We start from the raw sequence: 25,028 nt of genomic DNA, 5'->3' as shown, positions 1-25,028 counted from the left end.
TGGATGTATGCCACAAAGCAGATCTAGCAGCTCTGAAGGCAAAAGGGGATCCAACCTGTTATTGGGAGGTGTACCTTATAAAGTGGCCAGTGTGTATATCTATGGCATGTTTTAAATGACTTCAATCTTAAACTCCAAATCCTCTATCTGGGTTTCGAGTGACCAGGCTGAAGCTCTGAGCAAAAGATTAGGGTGATGGTAGGAAGGCTTTAAATCACAGAAACTTGGATGCTTATGCTTTTCTTAAATTGACTCTGTATTGAGCCTAGAGATGATGTGTTGTGAATTTAATATTAAATTAAATAATTACGATTTACTGTGAAAACACGGGTGAAATAATATGAAATGTTGCTCAGCTGTTGTATGGGGTCTGTCAATGCAAAGAAAAGAATATAATACTTTCAGTTTGCCTTGAATGAGACACATTTTACCCTTTTTTTAAATAATTTTTGTGAGATTTCTCTCTTTTCCTACAAAAAAAGTAAATTTTAGGTTAAAAAGTCAAATGATATTAGATGTAAAATTGACAGTGTTATGATTTGGATGTAAATATTTAAATATCGAATGAATCCTATTTAGTACATGTGAAAAAACTACAAACTCTAAAATAATAGAGTAAGAGCCTGATATTGGTGTTGCTCAAACCAACTCCTACTACTTTCCTTCTTTCTCAAATATGGACCCAGAGTTAAGGGAACATACATCAGAGCGTTATGGGCTGCTTGTTATAAGCATGTGATCTTAAACATATAAATTAGATCCGAGCAAAAATCAACGTTTGGAGTTTTAAGCTGCAAACAGATTTGGTAAATTTTAGCATGAAAACCACGTTCCCCTGCACAAGTTCTCAGGTATATTTGCTCCTCACTATAGAGGATTTTTTACAGAATTCTTATTCTTTCTAATAATTACTAGAAAAACAACAGAAGTTTCTTTATAGACATTATAATTTTGTCTGATGCACACAGCAATTCAGCTGAAGCACATCTGTCACCTTGTGCCATTCCAGTTCCCCTCTCGCTGCGTTGTGGTAGTCGTGTCACACTCCTCTACCACGTCACTGCCACCACAGGGCGATGCCCCGGTCGAGCTGGGGAAGCTTTTTATTTCACTGAGCTAATTATAGCATACCAGAGGCTCTCTCAGAGGAAATGGATGTTCACACATGTCATTGCCACCGAGAACCTCCAACATACAACATGCTATTAAAGGAACGTTTTTGTGAATTAAAGTACAATTGTTTAGGACGGTTTCAAATCTTTATTTGGTGTCTTTTAAGGTTGTACAAATGGAATAAGTCATTACTTTACCTAATAATCTTCTAAAATCAGTGTTTTAGTGGCGAAGAAGTGATAAAGAACTGATCTCAATGTTAAGGAGCAAAGATAGAACCCTCTTAAATGGACTGTAAGAGAAATAAAAAATAATAGTAATCAAAAGTCAAAAACACAACTAAAACATTTTAAAATAAAATGATTCTTAGGGATTTATTAACAATGAATATGTCTCCCCCTAGTGGTAAAGAGTGGGTAGTTTACACCTTAAATAATCTGAAAGATGACATCTAATAATGTACCGTATAAAAAAAAAAACCTTTTGTAAAAAGATTGCAAAACTTCTGCAGGTGAAAGATAAATCACAATCGTAGTGTTCCTATGAAACAATCATAACTGCATCAGATTCTCCTCAGTTTTTTGTACAACTCCTGTGATGATCTCTGCATCACTCTGCAGAACTAGAAAAACAAGGTCTAAAGCTTTCCTCCAAGCTTCCTGCTTCGAGCTCAAGTTATCATAGACTTTCACAGCCGGTGCTTTATCTGGTTTCACTGCTGAGAAAACTGCATCTTCTCTTTCACTCTCCAAAACAAGCTGCAAAAACTTTCCTGCGATTATTTCGTCTCTATGAAAATCCTGCAGCTGCTTTCTGACAATAGTCCTTGCTTGAGTTCCTTTGGTTATGGCAGTTATGTAATCTATTAAACCATCTGCAATGAGCTGGAACACGAGACCTCTGTAGAAACTTGCATCTGACCCAGTTTTGCTGCGGTGCTCTGCTTGTTCTAGTAACTTATGAACACAAAGCAGCTCGGTCCCTCCAGCACCAGGCAGCAGGGCTCCGTCTTTCAGTGCATGGTGTAAACGGTAAACGCAGGCCCAGAACTGGTCTTCCAGTGCCTGAAGCTTTCCATTAATGCAGCTTGTTACAACTGCCGTGACCAGTCCGCCTTCCCCGCCCGTGGAAATGTTCACAGCCAGTAAAGATTTCCTCTCATAGCTGCCGAGGTCCCTCCAAATCTCGATCTTCACGCCATGGCCGACACAATGCTCTGTTAACTGTGTGGCATAGCTTACTGGGACGGCTCCAGTTGAACTGGTCACAGCCGTAAAAACTGAAGGGTTGATTTTTTCCACCACAAGTATATGGTGCCTGCAGCAGAGCTGGATGACCTTTGGACTGGCGAGGCCAGCGGTTAGTACCAGGTCCACTTCCAGGCTCAAGAGCAATTTTAAAACCTTATCCAACCATTCATCCTCTTTGCTTGATGCTGATAAATCCAAGTGCCCATGCACACGTGTACCTGACAGGCCTTTAAAGCCTGGATGGCGGTAAGTCTGTGATAGATCTCCAGTAACAAGAGCCACCTTCAAGGGTCGTTGTTTCAGACCATGAGAAACTGCAGCCTGTTCGTCAGATAAAAGAACGACACAGCCTTCAACAACACACGAGCAGTCCTCTGGCAAAGCAGGCAGAACACAAGTCATCACTTTGGAAATGTCAAACAAGCGATCGCTGACGCGCTGTCGGTTCATTTTTAACAGCATCTCAGCAGCTTGAACCGCTAACCTCATAGCGTTCTCACAACCATGGCTTAAAGACTCCGCCATGACGGCTACGTCTGGGAGGTCGGGCGCATCAGGGTGCAAAACCGTGGAGCTCATTTCAGACTTTGTCTCACAAAAATGTCTGCTGAGCTTCAGTTTTCTTTGGGCACTCATGTTTAAACACTTCTCACGGACATTCGGTGTCTCTTGGTTCGGCTTGATGGGTTTTTCTGACCGCTGCAGTCCTAAATCTTGAGTACATTTCTGGATTACAGAAAGGTCCTTGATGGAAACTGAAGATTTCTTGCATACATCCAAGCAAATATCAATCCCCTCAGACATACATGTGATTATGTATTTAACGGAAATCCCTCTATGGAGGCAGTCCAACGCCACACGGCTCCACGCTCCTGCGAGGAACAGCAGGCATCCCGTCCCTGTCCGGTACTCCTTATGATGGGCACGGATGGTCTCATGAACAAGTTGACCAACAGCACAAGTAAGCTCCAGGTTGTCAATGATTCGAAAACAGGAGCCCACAAGAACCGCCTCCCCACTCGTTTCGTCTTGGATGAACTTGTAGTTTTTATCGGGGCCGATGGAGGACCGCACCGTTCCTCCAAGAGCTGAGACTTTCTGGAGTCCAACATGGCGTCGACGGTTAATTATCACACTTTCCAGCATTACCAAGACTGAAAAAAGGAAGCAGAAACACTCAATGTCAGAAATACTTTCTTTTTCATTTGTAAGAATACTTAATGTTATTAATGCTGTTGAGGGTCAAGCTAGAGAGAAAACTATAAGCTTCCAGAACTTTCTACTAACTTTAAAGTTGCATTTAAGCTTAATTCATTACATTTTACCTGGATTTATTTTCAAAAGAAGTGACACATTAGGTGTAATTTAGAACCTAACACCAAACAGAAGAAAACATTGGTATACGTATACAGTATACCAAATTAATGTTCCTATGGAAAACCAGCATGTAAAGCTGTACAAACAATCCTAATACAGCCCCAGGGCAATATTTTTTTAAATGTATTTTATCTCCGGATGACGTAGAGGAAAAGATTTCTGCTCTGCATTTCTGAAACTAATTTCTGCACGAGTTTAAATACACAAATCAGTCAGGAGTTGTTGCACCTTGTTGAGTGACAGGAAATGAGGCCCCAACCAGAGAGCTTCCATTTGAAACAATGAAAATGACTGCAACAATCCTTTAAGGTGTGTTAGATGTAACAAAACGCTAGTGCAAACTAAACAGGAAAGCCTTAAAATGGCAACGTGCAGAAACATCAAGGAACCTTTCAATGCATCAGGATAGAAAATGATTGAACATAAAATACACAACAAAATAAATGGAAGAACGTGTGAAACGAGGACAGCGTATGAACTTGGCTGAAAGAAAATATGTGAAACTAGAAATATTATTGACTGAACAGAAGAGAGGAAGGACTAGTTAGCGTCTAAATCTAGTTAGGGTCAACATCTATGGGTGGCATGAGAGTAGGGCTGAAACAATCTGATTAATTGTGATTAATCGATAAATCATGATTAATTGATTGTTGAAATAATCGTCAACTATTTTAGTAATCGACTAATTGTTAACTGGAGCATAAAGACTGTGAAACATGGCTTTAGCTGAGAGAGCAACCCACATAGAGAAGTTATTATAGGAAAAAATATATATCAATATTTTGCATTTAAGATAAAATAGAACTCCAGAAGTGGAAAATTTTTTGTTTGACCTTGTTTAATTCTTTCAAAAATCTTTGAGGAAATTTTTGATATCCTATTAATTGAAAAAATAATTGACAGATTAATCGATTAGTAAAATAATGATTAGATACAGCGCTAAATACGAGTTCTATTCAAGGATGAAAAGCAAATCTGCTAGAAGAACAGTTTGGTATCAACAAGACCACAGATCCAGGTCTTGTCAGCAGCTGAGCTCTATTCTAGGGGCACCTTGCTAAATGAATGAGCTATCTTGATTTTTTTTTTCCTGTGGGATCAAAAGAAGTACCTACCTGCCAACCATTAGCAGGCTGTGCTGATTGGAAACGATGGAAACTTAAAAACTGGTGCATGACATTCACAGCTTCTCTGTCTACTGCTATACAAAGATGCTGCAACCTGACTGCTGCATTAAAAATGAGTGAGGCCCCAAAAATGAAACAGCTGAACAGAAAACAAAGATACAACACAGTAAAAATCATGTCATTGTTTTTTTTTAGTTTTTTTTTTTAGGTGTTGAGTCCTAAATCTTTCTGTTGGGCCGAAATAAATGTGTGCAATAAAACAAAACTATAATTTAAACATTTTACGCTGTTCTCAAAACCAAAACAAAACAAAACCAACCTGAATGTTCGGCTCGGGTACACACATTTATGATGATCCAATTAAATGAGTTCAAAATAATTTTAGACCCTTTTTAAAGTATAAATAAAACATATAATTTATGTTTGTGACTGGACTCACAACACTGAGGCTCTGTATAAGAAAGGTCATAGCAGACTCTTCCTGCTGATGAGACTGAGGTCTTTTGCAGTGTAGGGGGCACTCCTAAAGACCTTCTATACTCTACTGTGTCAGCCATCTTCTATGGAGCTATATGTTGGAGCAGTGGCTTATCTGTAGCTGAGAGAAGGCCGCTGGATAAGTTGATCAGGAAGGTCAGCTCTGTGATTGGATGCCCTTTGGACTCAGTGCAGGAGGTAAGAAACAAAAGGATCATAACTAAAATAACATCTCTGTTGGATAATGTCTCCCATCTCATGCATGAAGCTGTTGCAGAACTGGAGAGCTCCTTCAGTGCCAGACTGCTGCACCCTAAATGCACCAGGGAGCGTTATCACAGATCCTTCCTCCCAGAAGCTTTAAGACTTTATAACCATCAGTTCCCAACAACCTTCACTGCATGAAAAGTGGGATTTTCGTCAATATGCGGCACTGTAGATTGTCGTGGAACTTCAGGTTAGCGGCAGTTTACGACAATTTGCAGGCTTCGCCGAAAACTCCCGTAAATTGTCAGAAATTGACGTGGACTCTCTTAGGCAGTGTTCCCCCCATGCCTCCCCCCCATGGAATTCTAGGGGAGGCTTTAACATGTAAATGAACATGCTGTGAGCTATACAAATGCAAACCAGGGTTGCAGGGGGGGGTTTTACCCCAAGTGACATCTTTCTGGGTAAGAAAATCTCTGATACAAAGAGATCAGGCTTAGTATAGCCTCTCACATTTTAGCTTGAATTGATTTATTTAATTAAAGTATAGAGACCAAAACAGATCTTTAGCTGACAGAGCAATACATTTAGAGCAGTAATTATAAAAAAAAAAAATTGCATTTAAGATAAAAAATAAAATGTTGTCTGTCAATATGCTCAATTCACAATTACTTAAGTGGAAAAGTTTCAAGAAATGAGTCTGAGATGATTCACTTTATAACATGGCGCATTATCCTGTTGGAAGTAGCCATCAGAAGATTGGTACACTGTGGTCATAAGGTCCGGCCAGGTCAAGATCCGCAATTGCAATCGCACCAAACAGGAAAAAGAACATCGACAAATTCCGGTTCGTCAAATTAAAATATAGCAGCAACAGATCGGTGACTAGAAATTATAGCACAATTCTTATATATATATAAAAAAATCTAACACCGTTTATTTAAATGATTGGATCCAAACTATTGGTTATTCACCAACGAGGAAGCAGATTTCTCATCTCCATCAAAATATTTATTTTATACCGAGGGACTTAAACTTTAATCAAATCCATTCAAAAGAAACTTCTTATTACAGGAATGAAAAGAGATGCTGAGTTTGGAAGTAGTGAACAAGTTCATTAAAAAAAAAGCAGTTTTGAATTATCCTTATCCCCGTTACAAAAATCTACAAAAATATATATATATTTGGGCAGAAACTGAACATATGCTGGATGATGGTGGGATTTTTTTAATATGTCATATTAAATTAAGCGCTCACAGGGTTCAAACAGGAATGAGTGACTCTAATTTAATGCTATTTTAATGCTTTTTGAAATGATTTTAATGCCATCAACAAGAACCATGTACACAAGTTATTAGTGTACATGAAATATGAAGGAGCTGCAAGCAGAGTTCCATGACTCCTGTATGTATGTAAACACACACACATACACATATATACGTATATATATATCCTCTAGCTTTTTCTCCGCCTGGAGCGATATAATATATCTGACGAAATTGTTTTTATAAGCATTTTTTATTAAAGAATTATAAATACTTCGATAAACATATTTAAATAATTTTAGTGCCAATTAAGGCCTTGATAAAAAAAAAAAAAAAGAATGATTTTTTTATTATTTTTATTGATCCGCGGACACCCTGGTTCATCTCGCGCATGCTCTGTACGATCTCCAAGAAACTCAGAGCGGCGGGGCTGGATCCACAGTGGAGGATGGATGCTTTGCTTTGTGCAGGCGGTCAGGAGCGGATAATGGGGGATTTCGGGGTAAAACTCCTCTTGGACGCGATGGCAACTCTGCATCGAACAAGACGAACTCAAAGAAGAGATGCTAGCGGTAAATATATGTTCGATTACTGCCTGCTAAGCTAAAAGCGGCCTAGCCTGAGCTACGGCTAATAGCGACTAATAGTAGCCTTGCAAGAACAAGCTTTATTAAAGTGTATTTTTTGTGATTTACAGGAAGCAGTACGCCGTCTTCACAACTCGGAGACTAATTGCAGGCGCTATGAACCGGAGCAAGGGTAAGATTTAAAGAATATGCTTTCATTCTGCGGTAAAAGGAAATGGATACCGATCATAGCTTTACATTTTGTTTTCACAGGCCTCCTATTTGCTCGGAGCCATCTCGGCAAGTCCAGATTTGCATGATGTTGATAAAGACGACATTGTGTGTAAGTGACTTGTTTTAATGTTTTCTCCTTCCTTGTTACTGTGACTTGCGTTTGATTTTTTATTTATACCGCTCTCATTTAATTGTTTTCCAGCTGCCTGTAAGACGTATTTTGAGACGGTACGCAGGAGCTTCAGATATACGCAAGCCAACACGCTGCGTGCGGAGGCTATCTGCTCGGAGTCGGGCCAGAAGAAAGAGGGTAAGACTTTATTTGGTGACTATTTTTCAGGTGCATTGATAGATGTGTTGTGTCCATACGCAGTGCGCTGATTCATTGTTTTTTTTCCGGCTGTGTCTCTGGATGGATTGTACGGTCGCCGCCATTTCGTAGGCCGGATCCCTCTGAACTCTGTGTTAAGCTGCAGTCCCGGTTAGAAGCGATGCCGAAGTACAGGGCCACGCACAGTAGGCGTCTGCACATCGGACCTGCCTCGGAGGGAATGCTGCCAGTTACCTCCAACCCCGAGGAAGCAAACGGACCGTTCACTGACTTTTAATTTTTAGAAACGCATGTGTTTGGATACGCGTTGTATATAGTTGTGTGTGTGTGTGTGTTTCAATAATGCTCTTTCTTTGCATAAAAAGCTTCCTGGCAAATCTTCATTTCCTGTATAAATTCATTCATGTCCTTGATGGTAGCATAATAATTGTGTAGTAGTGTAGGATAACATAAATACACACCATATGAATGAATAAATATATGAATGAATAAATATATGAATGAATAAATAAATATATATATATATGAATAAATATATATATGTAAATTTTTATGTAAATATATATATATGCCAACCAATCACGAGCGACTTTACTTGTTTAAAAAGAAGTGGTTCCGTCCAATACTCAGTAAGAAAATTAAAGCCTGGCGTGGCCACGTGTGGTTTTGCTGCCAATCACGAGCGATTTTACTTGTTTGAGAATAGTGGTTTCAGCCAATACTGAGAAGGTTATTCAAGCCAGACCTGGCCAGCCGCGCAGGCTTGCTGTATTCATATGCTAATTAGGGCCATTAGTACAGCTGATCGCTCTCCACATACGTCATGGTACGTTTCCGACAATTTGTGGCACGACAAACGCGGACAAGCACGGGTTGCAAATTGTCGGAAACTGACGAAAATCAGGCAGATCTGCGGGAGTTTAAGGGGGTTTACGGGGACGAAAATCTCACTTTTCATGCAGTGCTTAATAAGTTGTTACATTCATGCTGATTTTGCACATTTAGTCAGTTAAATAACAAACTGCTTTCATTTGTCACATCTCTGATGTTGCTGCTATTTTCAAATATCCATTACTGTAAAAATGTCCATAGCTGTAAATGGGTACTCCAGGTGCACAGTTTTATATTGTTGAAACACTGTACACTGCAGTATTTTATTGTTTATCTTTTAACTCTTCACTATTATGTTATTCTAATATATTTTTCTAAGGTCAACATTGTCTGACAATTTTTCTATAAAGTTTTTGCAGCTGTAAACACCAGAATTTACCCATTGTGGGACAATAAAGGGATTTTCTATTTGATCTATTCTTTTATATTTAACGATTTAAATAGCACATTCAAACGCTCCTAACGGAGATATGGCACCTTAAGTCAGAAATACAGTAAAAAAATCTTTTCTGAATGTGCAAAACCGTTAAAACGTAAAAAAACAAATATCCGTACCTCTGATTTCACCAGCTTAAACCATTTATTTAATAAGCTCTTCTTCTCCCGGATGTTTGGGATTTTCCTACACAACTGCGCATGCGTTGTGTGTATTTGTTGCCGGGCAACGAAAGATGAGTTCAAGCCATTGGAGGAAACTTTTTTAGCCCGCCTATTCTACGCCATGATTGGCTGAAAGGATACGTTTCCGGTATTTGCTGCCTCCTATTGGCAGTCGGTCGTGTCAGTTGGAAGTACAACCGTTTGTGGACATCTTTAGCAAACACAACGCCGAAGTTTTTTCCGCTGTGTTTTTTTGCTTTTCAAATGGTAAAACTGCGCAAAATTATTAACTCTATTATGTTTGTGATATTTATTGTATTTTTCATTCACTTTAGCCTGAATGTTTTTGTTCCTGTCTCGTTTTGATTAGCTAAATGGAAGCTTATGCTAGCCCACACGATGGTGGCTTAATAAACTAAGCTAATTTTGCGGTGGTTCTGTAATTATCTGTCTGTTTCTCTTTGTTAAGGCTTCAAACTACCGAAAACCAGCTTCCTCTGCGAGCCAAAAGAAAAAGACAAACTCAAAAACGGAGCTGATCGAAGAGCAGAAACAGGAGATCAAGGAAGCTTTTGATTTGTTTGACACAGATGGAACTGGGACGATAGACGTGAAAGAACTCAAGGTGGGTTTCTGTACATGATGAATGCCTGAAGTATGCACAGAACCTGGGTTTAATTGGCTGTTTATATTTGCTACAGGTTGCCATGAGAGCCCTGGGGTTTGAACCAAAAAAAGAGGAAATCAAGAAGATGGTTGCAGAGTTTGTGAAAGATAACTCTGGAATTATTGATTTTGATGACTTTCTCAGTATGATGACTCAGAAAATGGTGAGTGTGAAGCAATGAGAAAAGTACTGATTTATTCAGTTTCGGTAGATAAATAGATAAATCAACCTTTTTCTTTTCATGCTCATTCAGTGAAGAAAAACATTTTTTTTTTTAAGAAACCAGCAATGTAAAGGTTATTCTGAAGTAAAAATAATAAAGGTGTTTAAACCATATTATATAGTATAGATTTAATTGAACTAGTATAAATGTGAGGCAACTGACGTTTATTTCCACGGATGTTTGGCTCACCACCACATGCTGAGTGCAGGATGTTAATCAGGGGTTGGAAAACAACAAAACCATTGCTTTTGGCATCAGCTGACAGACATTGACTTCCAATCCTGAGGTTGTTGGTTCTAGACCCAACTTAGACTAGTGGTTAGGGCATTGCGCTTGGATCCAAGAGGTTCTGAGTTCAAGCCCCACCCCCATGGACTGCCACTCTGGGTCCCTGAGCAAGACCCTTAAACCCCACACTGCTCCCCGGGCGCCACACAATGGCTGCCCACTGCTCCCCAAGGGAATCGGCTCAATGCAGAGAGTTTATTTCATTGCATTGTAGTTGTGAGAGTAATGAGAATAAAACGTTGAATTCTAAACTATTCTTAAATTATTATTTGCCAGCTTATGAGAGTGTCGTTGTCATGAACTCTGAAATACCAGGCAATATTCAATAACAACCTGGTACCTTTAAAAAGAAAACAACTAAGTTAAATTTAGTTCTTTAAGTTGGATAATGTTAAAAATTGGTCTGGACGATAACAGGAAAGCATTCAGTGGCAATGTTTTTGCTAAATATTACAGTGAATATATTAGTTTAAAGACATTTTAATTGTCCTAATCTTCTTGTTCCATCTGTCAGTACTGAAGTGTTCTTTCTTTGTGACCCTTAGCATCTTAGACATTGGTATTTGAGCTACATGTGTTTGTGTACTGCTGTAAAACTAAATTCAATCTGTTACTGGTATGTAAGGTAGGAAGTGACAAAAAGGAGATATAATTTCCTTCACTTATTGCATTAAATACACTATTTTTCTTTATGTCAAAGTTTTCCAGAGCGTTAAATCCAAAATGTTCCTCTGACACACAGTCATGTCCATCCCAGTTCCCAGCCTTCAGTTTTATGGAAAACCTTTAAACTGAACACTGTTTTTTTTTTTCTGTGGTAAAGAGAAATTGTGAAATCTGCAACGCATTAAATATTTCTGATATACAAAGACATGTAACCTGCACCGTACCTTCATTTGGGATTAAAAAAGCAAAAAAAAAATATGTGCATGTGAAAACTGTAAATGGCAAAAACATGTAAAAATGTATGTACATACACATTCTTTTTTTAAATTTATTTATTTCTATCCATCCATCCATCCATCCATCCATCTTCCTCCGCTTATCCGGGGTCGGGTCGCGGGGGCAGCAGCTTCAGAAGGGAGGCCCAGACTTCCCTCTCCCCAGCCACTTCTTCCAGCTCTTCAGGAGGAACCCCAAGGCGTTCCCAGGCCAGCCGAGAATCATAGTCTCTCCAGCGTGTCCTGGGTCTTCCCCGGGGCCTCCCCCCTGTGGGACATGCCCGGAACACCTCACCAGGGAGGCGTCCAGGAGGCATCCTAAACAGATGCCCAAGCCACCTCAACTGGCTCCTCTCGACGTGGAGGAGCAGCGGCTCTACTCCGAGTCCCTCCCGGATGACCGAGCTTCTCACCCTATCTCTAAGGGAGAGCCCAGCCACCCTACGGAGGAAACCCATTTCGGCCGCTTGTATCCGCGATCTCGTTTCTTTCTGTCATGACCCAGAGTTCATGACCATAGATGAGGGTAGGAACGTAGATCGACCGGTAAATCGAGAGCTTCGCTTTTTGACTCAGCTCTCTCTTCACCACGACGGACCCGGTACAGCGCCCGCTTCACGGCAGACGCTGCACCAATCCGCCTGTCGACCTCCCGCTCCCTTCTTCCCTCATTCGTGAACAAGATCCCAAGATACTTAAACTCCTCCACTTGGGGCAGGACACCCCCCTTGACCCGGAGAAGGCACTCTACCCTTTTCCGGCTCAAGACCATGGCCTCGGATTTGGAGGCACTGATCCCCATCCCAGCCGCTTCACACTCAGCTGCGAACCGATCCAGCGAGAGCTGCAGATCACGACCTGATGAGGCCAATAGGGCCACATCATCTGCAAAAAGCAGAGACGCAATCCTAAGGCCACCAAAACGGATCCCCTCAACACCTTGGCTGCGCCTAGAAATTCTGTCCATGAAGGTAATGAACAGAATCGGTGACAAAGGGCAGCCCTGGCGGAGTCCAACTCTCACTGGAAACGAGCCCGACTTACTGCCGGCAATGCGGACCAGACTCTGACACCGGTCATACAGGGACCTGACAGCCCGTACTCCCGGAGAACCCCCCACAGGGCCCCCCGAGGGACACGGTCGAACGCCTTCTCCAAGTCCACAAAGCACATGTAGACTGGTTGGGCGAACTCCCATGCACCCTCCAGGACCCTGCTGAGGGTGTAGAGCTGGTCCAGCGTTCCACGACCAGGACGGAAACCACATTGCTCTTCCTGAATCCGAGGTTCGACTATCCGACGGACCCTCCTCTCCAGCACCCCCGAATAGACCTTGCCGGGGAGGCTTAAGAGTGTGACTCCCCTGTAATTGGAGCACACCCTCCGGTCCCCTTTTTTGAATAGGGGGACCACCACCCCAGTCTGCCAATCCAGGGGGACTGCCCCCGATGTCCATGCAATGTTGCAGAGTCGTGTCAGCCAACACAACCCTACAACATCCAGGACCTTCAGGAACTCCGGGCGGATCTCATCCACCCCCGGGGCCCTGCCACCGAGGAGCTTTTTAACCACCTCGGCGACCTCGCCCACAGAGATTGGAGAGCCCAGTCCAGAGTCCCCAGGCCCAGCTTCCTCAATGGAAGACATGTTGGTGGGATTGAGGAGGTCTTCGAAGTATTCCGCCCACCGACCCACAACGTCCCGAGTCGAGGTCGGCAGCACACCATCCCCACTATAAACAGTGTTGGTGCTGCACCGCTTCCCCCTCCTGAGACGCCGGATGGCGGACCAGAATCGCTTCGGAGCCGTGCGGAAGTCTTTCTCCATGGCCTCTCCAAACTCCTCCCACACCCGAGTTTTTGCCTCAGCAACCATCCGAGCCGCATGCCGCTTCGCCCGCCGGTACCCATCAGCTGATTCCGGAGTCCCACAGGTCAAAAAGGCCCGATAGGCCTCCTTCTTCAACCTGACAGCATCCCTCACCGGAGGTGTCCACCAACGGGTTCGAGGGTTGCCGCCACGACTATTTATTTCTAATATTTTTTAAATCATCCTAAACGGAAGCTGTTGCATGTGAAGAGTTGGTTCCTAATTACTGCTTTAAGTTGGTTATTTTTCCAAAAGGATGATTTTCTTGATTTTCTTCCTGCCCTAAAAGATTTATGCAAATAACCAAGACAACATCACTGTTGGTTAGAAAGAGACATTGACACTCCTCTGGGATATTTGTTCCAGCTGACCAACAACTTCTTGGCATCAGTGTCTCATTAAATAAAGTCATTTACACATTTTTCTTCTACATTGTTTGTACAAAGTCTAGACGGTTTTGTCCATCTGCAGCAATATTGTAATGTAAACCAAATCCATAATAATTCAGGTAAATAAACCTATATCTAGTAAAAACACACACTATGTGATGTGCAATTAATGTTCGAAATCTTTTCCTGTGCTTCATAAAAAGATGTACAGTTATTGAATGAAATTACACTCTATTCAATAAAGCAAATTCATTCACGGTTTACCTATATATATATATATATATATATAACATTAGAATTACTGTTTCTGATTAGCTTTGATACTTGGCTTCTCTCTTCACTTTTCATTCGTATGTGTATCTAAACTTAGTTTATAATTCATTATAATCTGTATTATTTATTGGAGCAGTTCCATGTAGCTGGAATTAAAAACAGCTCAGGAATACCTGTTGAATACCTGTTAACCAGTTCCAAAGAACGCAGCGTAGTGAGAAGTTGAGACGTCAGTAGCGAGACACGGTTCCTTCTGGTTTCCCTCAATTAATCTAAGTCAGCTAATAAACCACACACCATCCTGTGTCCTCAGATCAGTTGGATCTCTGAACAATCGCGCCTCATTCTTCCACCCTCCTTCAGTAGTTTAACAGCTGAGATCCTTTCAAAGCTGCCAGATTAATATTTAACACGTAAAGCGTAAATTAATGAAAGACCTTTAGGTTTGATGCTCCTTGAATAAATAAAACTAAACAGAGTCATGTTTAAGTGTGTTTAGGAGAGCATTATGCTATTTCGTAGAGAAAAAAAAAAGAATCTACTGGCAAAGTTGAAAAGTTTGCATGAATCTCTGCACTTTTTAACACAACTTTGATTTCATCCAAACTGAGTTGTGCTTAAAATGTGGCTGGGAATGTTTTTAGTGTGTACGCCTGCTTTGCACTCTAGACCCAAAGAGTCTGGCTGATCTGAATAGATTTTCCTTTGATATTGTGAAACATAGAAGAAGACTAAAGGCTGTTCATTTATCAGAGGTAGCAGGGGAGCTAATAATAGACCCATCTTTGATTTTATTGAAAAATTCTTCTCATGTTTTTAACCCTAATGAGAACATGTAAAAGATGACAGATCCTCCGGATGGGTTTAAGTGATTTTTATTTTTTACAAATCTACCAGCAAAGAAAAACATAACATATTACCCAACAGTTCTGTTCAACATGCACTATTAATGATTGTTGTATGTTGTGGGGTTATGTATAAGATAATATTCTCAGTGGATGATTTAGGGCCCTGAAGAGCAGTTTTAACTTGTTTAGAAGTAACATCATTAAATTTCCTTATCCCATGTTTCCTGTCTCCTGATAGAATGAGAAGGATGGCACAGAGGAAATAATGAAGGCCTTCCGGCTGTTCGATGATGACTGCACGGGAAAAATCTCTTTCAAAAATCTCAAGAGAGTTGCCAAGGAGCTGGGAGAAACCCTCACGGATGAAGAGCTGAAGGTATTATCCATGTTTGTTTATTTTTCTGCTCAATGTTCATTTATTCTTTCAAGAATTTATTATTCTTTAGCTTCAAATTGCTGCATTGCAAAAAAAAAACAAAAACAAACAAACAAAGCAAAAACCAACCCATAAGCAATTTGGATGTAAATTAAACATATGTGAAGTTCAAACAAAAGGGATATTAGATCACTGAAATAAGAGTATATTCTCAAGATGTTAATGGGTAAATAATCTAAGTGAAAGACAAGACATCTCAACAACTAATCAGATTCAGAGAACAATGTGTGTTGGGGCTAATTAAAGAGGTATGATCCACCTTCAGCACCCTGGAATAACCTCACATTGAAATATTAGACATAATAAAAGTAAAATATGTAGTTTTTATGTTATTGTGCCTTCATATCCTTAGAAACATTCATTAGATAGAAAAATAAGTTGCATCCATATTACTGACTACATGATTGGGCCTCCTTGCAGCACGGCATAGGGTTCATCATCCTGTGGTTCATGAAGCCCAGCTGGCTTTCATACTGTTTTATTGTGTTTGTCTTCCTATTGTCAACGCTGCATAGATTAGTGGTTGATCAAACACACTGACACCATGTTCAGGAAAGCTGGTGTTAGTTATTGGGCAGGTGAATCAAGTCCTACTGACAAATTACATCAGGATCTTTTCTTTAAAAAGAAGAAAGGATAAGGAGCTCTAAACTCTTTTGACCACTGATCAATAATCCATTTTTTCCTCCTGGTAGGGTGCCTCTGACTTTTTCCTTTTTAAAAAAACAGCTTAAAGAACCAAAGTGGCAGTTTTAGCTCATTTCCTGCACACGTGTGTGTGAGCTGACTGTTGAGGTAGTGCCTCCAGCTGCAGTCCACTCATTTGTTTCACCACCCAAAATCTTAAATTGACTTTTCTGTGTCTCTCTTACAAGGATGCTAATTTTTATTTTTATTTTTTCAGTGTTCCACACTTTTTCTTCTACTCAATATGTTAAGATGTATTTTTTAGCAATGCTCTTTTCTTTGTGGAGGAAGAAGATGAATATCTAATGGGTAATTAAGCCTTTATGAAAGTGTAGGTCAGCACCATATCTATTTAAATTGATTTTACATTGTATTAAAAAGTTCTGAGAAAGAAAAAAGTAAATTTTAATAGCCATAAGACCAAGTTATTGGAAACAATACATATTAAAACTTAAAATGCATCACGCTGTATTGTATTACCGTTCTATATCGCTTGTATTACTGAGTTTTACTACTGAAATAGTTTATTTATGTATATATACACTCACAGGCCACTTTATTAGGTACCCCATGCTAGTAACGGGTTGGACCCCCTTTTGCCTTCAGAACTGCCTCAATTCTTTGTGGCATAGATTCAACAAGGTGCTGGAAGCATTCCTCAGGGAGTTTGGTCCATATTGACATGATGGCATCACACAGTTGCCGCAGATTTGTCGGCTGTACATCCATGATGCGAATCTCCCGTTCCACCACATCCCAAAGATGCTCTATTGGATTGAGATCTGGTGACTGTGGAGGCCATTTGAGTACAGTGAACTCATTGTCATGTTCAAGAAACCAGTCTGAGATGATTCCAGCTTTATGACATGGCGCATTATCCTGCTGAAAGTAGCCATCAGAAGTTGGGTACATTGTGGTCATAAAGGGATGGACATGGTCAGCAACAATACTCAGGTAGGCTGTGGCGTTGCAACGATGCTCAATTGGTACCAAGGGGCCCAAAGAGTGCCAAGAAAATATTCCCCACACCATGACACCACCACCACCAGCCTGAACCGTTGATACAAGGCAGGATGGATCCATGCTTTCATGTTGTAGACGCCAAATTCTGACCCTACCATTCGAATGTCGCAGCAGAAATCGAGACTCATCAGACCAGGCAACGTTTTTCCAATCTTCTATTGTCCAATTTCGATGAGCTTGTGCAAATTGTAGCCTCAGTTTCCTGTTCTTAGCTGAAAGGAGTGGCACCCGGCGTGGTCTTCTGCTGCTGTAGCCCATCTGCCTCAAAGTTCGACGTACTGTGCGTTCAGAGATGCTCTTCTGCCCACCTTGGTTGTACCGAGTGGTTATTTGAGTCACTGTTGCCCTTCTATCAGCTCGAACCAGTCTGGCCATTCTCCTCTAACCTCTGGCATCAACAAGGCATTTCCGCCCACAGAACTGCAGCTCACTGGATGTTTTTTCTTTTTCGCACCATTCTCTGTAAACCCTAGAGATGGTTGTGCGTGAAAATCCCAGTAGATCAGCAGTTTCTGAAATACTCAGACCAGCCCTTCTGGCACCAACAATCATGCCACGTTCAAAGTCACTTAAATCACCTTTCTTCCCCATACTGATGCTCGGTTTGAACTGCAGGAGATTGTCTTGACCATGTCTACATGCCTAAATGCACTGAGTTGCCGCCATGTGATTGGCTGCTTAGAAATTAAGTGTTAACAAGCAGTTGGACAGGTGTACCTAATAAAGTGGCCGGTGAGTGTATAATATATTTTTATGTGTGTGTACTATTTCATCAAGATGTTTGTCCTTTTATGGATCAGATAAATTAAAAGTTATTTTTTTTCTTTTCTTCAGAGACAAAGGTCTCTTATCACAACTTAATCTTGCTCACCTCAAAACATTAGAATATGTTGTAATGGTGCAATATTTTTGCCAGTCATGTGAGAAAAGGAAGCTTTTTTTACTTTCTTAGACTTAGACAAACTTTGTCATTTTGTACACACATACAAATCAAAATTTCTTACAGCACGGCTCTCAAGACATTTCAATTTCTAAAGTGCAACAGTGGTAAAATGTAAACATGGTGATCAAATGTAAACATAGGACTGAGATATGATTTACAGTTTTTCCAACATTTAGCGCTTTTTTTATGTTATAGAGAATTATTACACACAAAGTAGAATATTTTAAACTATTATTCATTTTAATTTGAACAATTATGGTTAATGGGTAAAAAGTTCCAGGTATAGCATTTCTGTAACCATAACAGTCATCATTGCAGCAGCAACTGGGCAATGCTTTAATTACCGCCCTTATTATGTCCTGGAAGAGCTGGATGTATCTTTAAATCTATCGTTTAACCTTTCCCTCTCTAAGAGCTTTTTTTTTTCTTTTCTTAAAGTTATCTGACTATCTTAAACTATTCTGCTGACTCTGTTAGCAGGAAGTGCTCCTGTCCAGGGATTCTCAAAGTGGGGGGCGGGACCCCCTAGTGCAGGGGTAACCAATAAAAAATCAGCAGCGTCCGAATAAAGAAAATCATCAACTAGTTAAGGTCCGGAGTATTTTTTAATTATAATCTGTTACTTTAAACATAATTTAACACTGAAATAAAATTAGGTTTTAATGCATCGATGTTATACATTGCATTTTTAAATAAAAAAAAAAATAGAATATTTTTCCAATCTTTATTTAAAATCTAAAGTTTTTTTTTAAGTAGAGAACAACAATCGTTCAGTTTGGTATATAGACCATTTCCTGATTCACATATTTTGAATCTGAATCTAAATCTAAAAAACTGACCGTTTTTTTTTTTTCTTTTTTCTGGCTTAATGAGAGCATTGGGCTTTAGGCTGACCTGCAAGGCTTTAAACCTGGGTTTGATTGGCGACAAAGCCATTCTAAAGCACATATCAAGGTGCTCAATGGTGAGAGTGGATTGATATTTATTTTTGATTATGTTCATGGTAGAGAATCCTGCTTCACAGCAGTAGGTTGAACCAAACATACTCAAAATGTGCAGGGTCATCAAAAGTAATCAAAAAGTAAAAGTAATTTCCCTCTGGGATTATTAAAGTATTTCTGATTCTGATCTTTGAGACCATCATTTCCCTTTTCTTTCACAAGTTCACAGCGGTTCTTCCGCAAGTCCACACTTTCTCTGCTTTCATTTTCTCATCTTCTCCTTCTTTCCCATCGCCCAGCTTGCAAAAGGTTTGCCTGCTGTGTCTAAAAGTGTCTCGCAGCATCAGTGACCCACACTGACAGCTCAGTGCTAATTTGTATCACATGTAGCCTGGTCCCGACGCTCCGGAAGGCTTTACCACATTAACAGGAGAAGCGGAGCAAGTGAGGTTTGACACAGTCCTCGGAAAACATGCAGTAATTTCGAAATGTTTTAAATCTGGTTGGGTCCGGATCAGCCAGCAGGTGGGTCTGGATCCGGACCGTGGTCCGCTAATCCGTGTCCTCTGCCCAAGTGGGTGGCGTGACACCAAAATGGAGGTGCCGAGATATTTTTTTGCAATCACCGCGATTTGATTCTTGAGGCGTATGGAGGACTAAATATAGAATGACTAAATATAGAATGTAATTCATACATGTAAATATCCTATAAATGTACCATCAAATAAGAATATGTAACATTTATGTATTTATTCTAAACATGATTCAACAATTCAATTTTATTCGGTTTTAAAAGGAACAATAAAATGATCAAATCACCCATAAAATAAAAAGGCATGAATCAATAAATGTATTTAAAAATAAATAGAATTGCTTTACTTTCTATTTATATGAAAATATAGAATGAATTAATTCCATTTATTTTTAGGGGGTCATCAGTCTGTGGCAAAGGTATTTTGGAGGTGGAGGGGTGAACTCCTGCTCTAGTCTTTTCTAGCTGCGCTAACAGTGGAATAACTGACACTAAGTTCAAACTGAACAATGAGCAAGATGGATCCTTTTTCTCTCCATATTCTGGGACCTGGATTATCAAATGAAATGTAGGATTTAGTTCTGTCTGAAAACAGGACTTTGAACCATTGAACCACAGTCCTGTTCCTTCCCTCCTGACTTTGCCTCCATGTTTCCACATGTTTGTAATCCATATCAGGTACTTATCTGTTTGCTAGCTGTTGATGCAGCAACTTCAGCCTCAGTCCAATGCTGTAATGTGATTCTCTCTGCTTCTGGAGCACCTTCCTCAGTCTAAACTCTTTGCAGAGGTGTGAGTTAATTAACTAATGAATACATTTTTTACAGTCTAATTTTCTAAAACAGATTTCTTTTTAAATCTGGAAACCATAATCCTTAAAACTACAAGACAACAAAGGCTTGGCTATACCCTGCTATCTTTTAGGGATTCATTAAAATAATCTAGTTTCACTTTCTGAGATGACTGGAAAAAAGTATAGCATTTTTACACAGTATTTAAGTTTTTAAAGAGATACCTGTGTATCAGATTGTTAAATAAACCTGAGAAATTACAGTATGAGTTAATAGTTATGTTGACCTTTTATTAATTTATTTTCATCTAGTATATATTTGTTATATATTTAAGCCTATGGAGTTTTAGGAGTCTTACAAAACAAAAGATTTTATTTAAAAGTTGCTGCAACTCACCATAAATTTCTATCATGACATCATCCATGCCTGCTCAAAAACATGAATTCAATTATCTAAACAAAAATGATTTTTATATTTTTTTTTAAGGAATGGATACAGGAAAGTCAGCATTGTTTGCCCTCTGTATTGAAACATTTCACCAGCAGTGGCAGCTGTTATGTCTCAGTCTGTAGGAGCAGGGCTGCTCGCAAAAATCTGTTAATGCAGAAAATTTATGCAGAATCAGACAGCAGCTTTTAGGTGATGCTAAGTACAGAAGTTTGTCACCTTTTTTTACATTTCTACATGTCTTTTTTTTTTCTTTAAGGGCGTTTAACTTGAGCTTAGATCGTGGCAGGATTAGAAAAAGCTGGGGAACCACAACTCAGAAGTACCTTTGTTGCAAAAACACACTTAGCCTGGTGCCAAAACAAAGCCAGGGTCACAAACATCAAGTCAGGCAGAAACTGGATGGAGCATCCTGCATTAACATGGGGAGAAAATTCATGTTAGGAACAATTTATACATCGCTTAAAAAAAAAAAAAAAAAAAAAAGTCATAGTCGGATGAATTTATGTGGAGAGGTTCCTCTTCTATGAAGACAAGAAAACAAAGCCTTGTGGTACACCTGTGGTATCCAGTTTGACCTCAGACTGCAGCAGCTGCATTATCACTCTTTGTCTTTATCAAAGATTAATTCTTTATCCATTAAATCAATAAAATATTCAGTGGTTCATTAAGAATCAATAAAAAGCAGAATGTTGTTCTTGATGTTTTCTCACCCAGGTCGTTTTTTTACAAGACATAAACAGAAAACAGTTTTATTACACTTGGGACAGTCTTTCCCTTTTTATTTTTTTAAAGCTCTGTGTTGAGTAAAGATTTGGGTATTTTACCCCAAAAATTAAACATTTATTTCTGAATATATTGTCACAAAATTCAACCATGACTTCCCATCTAAGACAAAGCTCCATAAACAGCAACACTGTTCTTACATTAGATATCTAATGTCTGTTTGTATAATTTATGATTATACAAGGTCAGGGATCTTGTGGTTTGAAAAAACAACGTTGTGTTTGAAATAAATAGGTCCGGGACCTATAAAGTCAACAGGGTCGACAGAGGTTGTTAAAGACGTCATTGTTGGAGTCTGCCTTTTTTATTTATTTTTTTATTTTATTTATTTATTTTCTTATTTTCTCCTACTTGCTTTGATTCTGTTTTATTTTCCTATATTTTAATCATGCATTGTCTTTGTACTGAATTGTGCTATACAAATAAATTTGCCCTGCCTTGCCTTGCCTTATGATAAACACCATAATACTCAATGCTGAGATGACTGCATAGCCCTAATTTGTCGTTTCCAAAAACAATGAGACCAAAAATATTAGAAAATGGCCTCCAACTTTTGCACCATTTTACAATTTGTTATAATTATGGATGAAGGGCTGGACTATCTACACTAACTGTGGAATGTATATAAAAGAAAAAAAAAAGTATTTTAGTTTTACCATATGAACTCATTTTTTCTGAACTAAACTTTAGTATTTCTATATAGTTTGCTATAAGGGAAAAAGTTTTTAAACATGAAAAAGAACATATATTTTAAATCTTCTGATCACAAAGAAAGCATGTTGTTTATTTATCAAGTTGGAATGCTTATGCATTCCCACTTATTGTTTTGCTCTTTTCATTTTTCTGACTTTAACTAGTTTTATTTGGGATTAAACAATCATTATGCAACCCTTAACACTTCATAAGCAAATAAATAAATGTATATGACATTACTGTTTGTAATCCTTTCAGGAGATGATTGACGAAGCCGACCAGGATGGTGACGGAGAAGTCAGTGAGACAGAGTTTCTACGGATAATGAAGAAGACCAATCTCTACTAAAGAGTGTTACAATTTAAAAATGGGGCCTTTATATCTGGATCTTATCCCATAAATTTTTAAAGTAGCTGTTTAGGAACTAAGATATGTTTTCTTTGTAAATAAGTATTTTAATATACCTGATCTTTGTACAGATTTTTTTATTTTTTTACAAGACAAATAAAATATTTCATCAGTTATTTTTGTGTTTAAATTAATCTTGAAAAGTCAATTTTGGAAACTTCTGGAAACCAGAAGTTCACTGAGGTTTTTATTCAGAGGTGCTGAAACGTGGAAGCAGGTTTAAACTGCTTGTGAATATCTTAGTGAAAGTGATTTCAGTGCATTGCATTCACTGTGGTGCAACTTGCAGAGCACAGAGTGCCTATAATGGTCAGACAGGCAGGCAGACAGACATGACTAAGTTGATGTTGACTAATTCGAATTATGTTACTGTAAACAGAAATCAGCAGACTGAACCTGAGATGAGTAACTCAGTAAAAGTGAATCTCACTTCATGCCTTGAGCTGAACTCCGGTCGCCTGTACGAGACCTGTTTTAATTACATCTTTCGATCGCCTCATAGGAAAGATTCTCCTACTGATTAATTGTAACATAGAGCGGAAGTCAGGTTTTATCCAAAACAATCAACCTTGCTTAAATAAACAGGATATGTAATGACGTGTTTTTCCGAACCGTCAGGCGGTTGTCTATTATTTTGAGGATGCTTGCCACTGATTATGAAAGTTGTGATAACCTGTTCTAGACTGCGAGGGAGCCTCAGGTGGAAAATGTTAAAGCTTCTTTCTCAATATGAAATCCATTAATTGAAAAACATTCCATACATCAGATGCTTTTAAAAGTCTAATATTTTTTAAGGCCTGCTTTTATAGAATTTTTTTTTTTTTCTAAATGCAGTACTGTGAATAGTTCTTAACACATTTGTTATTTTCCTCTACAGCTTTTTCTTGAAAAGTAAAACCAAAATGGCTTAAAATGTATTTTTGTTTATAAAATAAACAAATCCAAAACATACAAACAAAAAAACACTACACTGTCTACTCGTTTTGGACCAAACTAAATTTCCATTTAAACTTCTGAGATGAAACCTGGAATTGCTTCAGATGAGCCATATCAAGAGGCCAGTTTTTACTAACTTCATCACATGAGCTTTCATGACTCAAATCCATCCACGGTGTTACAGTTCAAAGTCCTCCACTCAACAGGTGAGAGCTGAACTGTAGATCTCAGTTTAAGAGGACCAAGGAATTTCAAAGTGCCTCATTAAATCACATCCTAGTATTCTGGAAATCAAAAATGTTGCAAGAAGCTGACCTCCAGGAAGCATAGGAGGGTGCTCTGTCTCTTTTTAGTAAGACTTCCTTCGTTTTGCCCACACTTTGACAATTGTCTTCCTTAAATTAACAATAGCCTCTTATGTAAGTATCATAAACATTGGGATTTAAATGTTTATTAAACCAATCTTTGTCATAATGTACCGGTAACAATAAAACAGACAATTTTTTCCCATTGAGTGAACAACATGGTTAGCAAGCAACCACGGTTCTCTGTCGTCAATTCACATCGGGCTTTCTGGGCTTGTTAATATTGTTTCTTCAATTAATAGGGGAATTGTTAACTTAATGTTAATGTGTGGAGGATATTGTGCAAAGGGATACATCAGTTGTGATGCTGTCTGTAGCAGGATGCTCCACAACCTGCTGTCATATTTAAATGCCGGTACGATTGGAGAGACATCTAGTGCTCCTGTCCCTTTATTGAATTGAGAAAGCTTCCTGGAGAGGTGGTGAAACGTCTTCAAATCTTGGAAACCAAGTCCAGTGGATATTTTTTGAATTTTTACGGAATGACTATGACCTGGATGACTGAGAACCTTCATCAGCATCCTGTCCCTTCACAGACCTAACGTACCGCGCCTCCAGACCTGCACTGGACAGTTATTGTGCCATCGGTGGGCTGTGATTACTGGAGACCATCTTTCAACTGGCTGCTTTACAAATAAACTCATTGCTCCTCCAACCACTCCAATCCACCTAGCATATTAAAGTTAACCACAAAGTTAAATGTTTTAAAAGCTGCATCCTCCTTAAATTTACAACAGCATGGAAGATATCTCAGCCAATCACATTTAAGAATGGGAAATCATCCATTTCTGTAATAAAAGATGAAACCAAAGAAATGAACTGAAATGCAAAATTGTAATGTCAGCAGGGAAAAATCAACATATAAGATATTGACTGCTCATAATCTATTAACAGAAAGAAAATTACTCCATAATATAGTTTTATAATATCAGGATTATTTAATTAATCTGTTTTTAGTTTAATTATGAATAAAATAACAATCTGACTTTAAAAAAGCGAAAAGTTACTTTGGCTAGAAGGGACTAAGCTACTACTAATAAAACTGATTCCATTATAGATAATAATTTGAAGTAATTTCTATAAATTTTTTATGAAAACTGATCA

General features: G+C 39.0%; 2 protein-coding genes across 2 annotated transcripts; one reads left to right on the top strand and one right to left on the bottom strand.

Moving 5' to 3' along the window:
• Positions 1-1,225: 1,225 nt before the first annotated feature.
• Positions 1,226-9,490, bottom strand: bbs12 (Bardet-Biedl syndrome 12). Its single transcript, XM_038308257.1, has 2 exons — positions 9,394-9,490; positions 1,226-3,517 (listed from the first exon to the last, which is right to left on the bottom strand). The coding sequence occupies exon 2, from the start codon at positions 3,507-3,509 to the stop codon at positions 1,665-1,667; it is 1,845 nt and encodes a 614-aa protein (XP_038164185.1). The 5' UTR covers positions 3,510-3,517; positions 9,394-9,490; the 3' UTR covers positions 1,226-1,664.
• Positions 9,491-9,546: 56 nt separating this feature from the next.
• Positions 9,547-22,728, top strand: cetn4 (centrin 4). Its single transcript, XM_038308273.1, has 5 exons — positions 9,547-9,705; positions 9,908-10,063; positions 10,140-10,268; positions 15,175-15,312; positions 22,474-22,728. Exons 1-5 carry the CDS (start codon positions 9,703-9,705, stop codon positions 22,561-22,563), a joined length of 516 nt encoding a protein of 171 aa, XP_038164201.1. The 5' UTR covers positions 9,547-9,702; the 3' UTR covers positions 22,564-22,728.
• The last annotated feature ends 2,300 nt before the right edge of the window (positions 22,729-25,028 follow it).

Source organism: Cyprinodon tularosa, unplaced genomic scaffold (assembly GCF_016077235.1).
Source record: "Cyprinodon tularosa strain WSP-4 unplaced genomic scaffold, ASM1607723v1 ctg117, whole genome shotgun sequence".
NCBI lineage: Eukaryota > Metazoa > Chordata > Actinopteri > Cyprinodontiformes > Cyprinodontidae > Cyprinodon > Cyprinodon tularosa.
The sequence above is the reverse complement of the archived record's forward strand: the minus strand, read 5'-3'. Positions and strand labels throughout refer to the sequence as shown.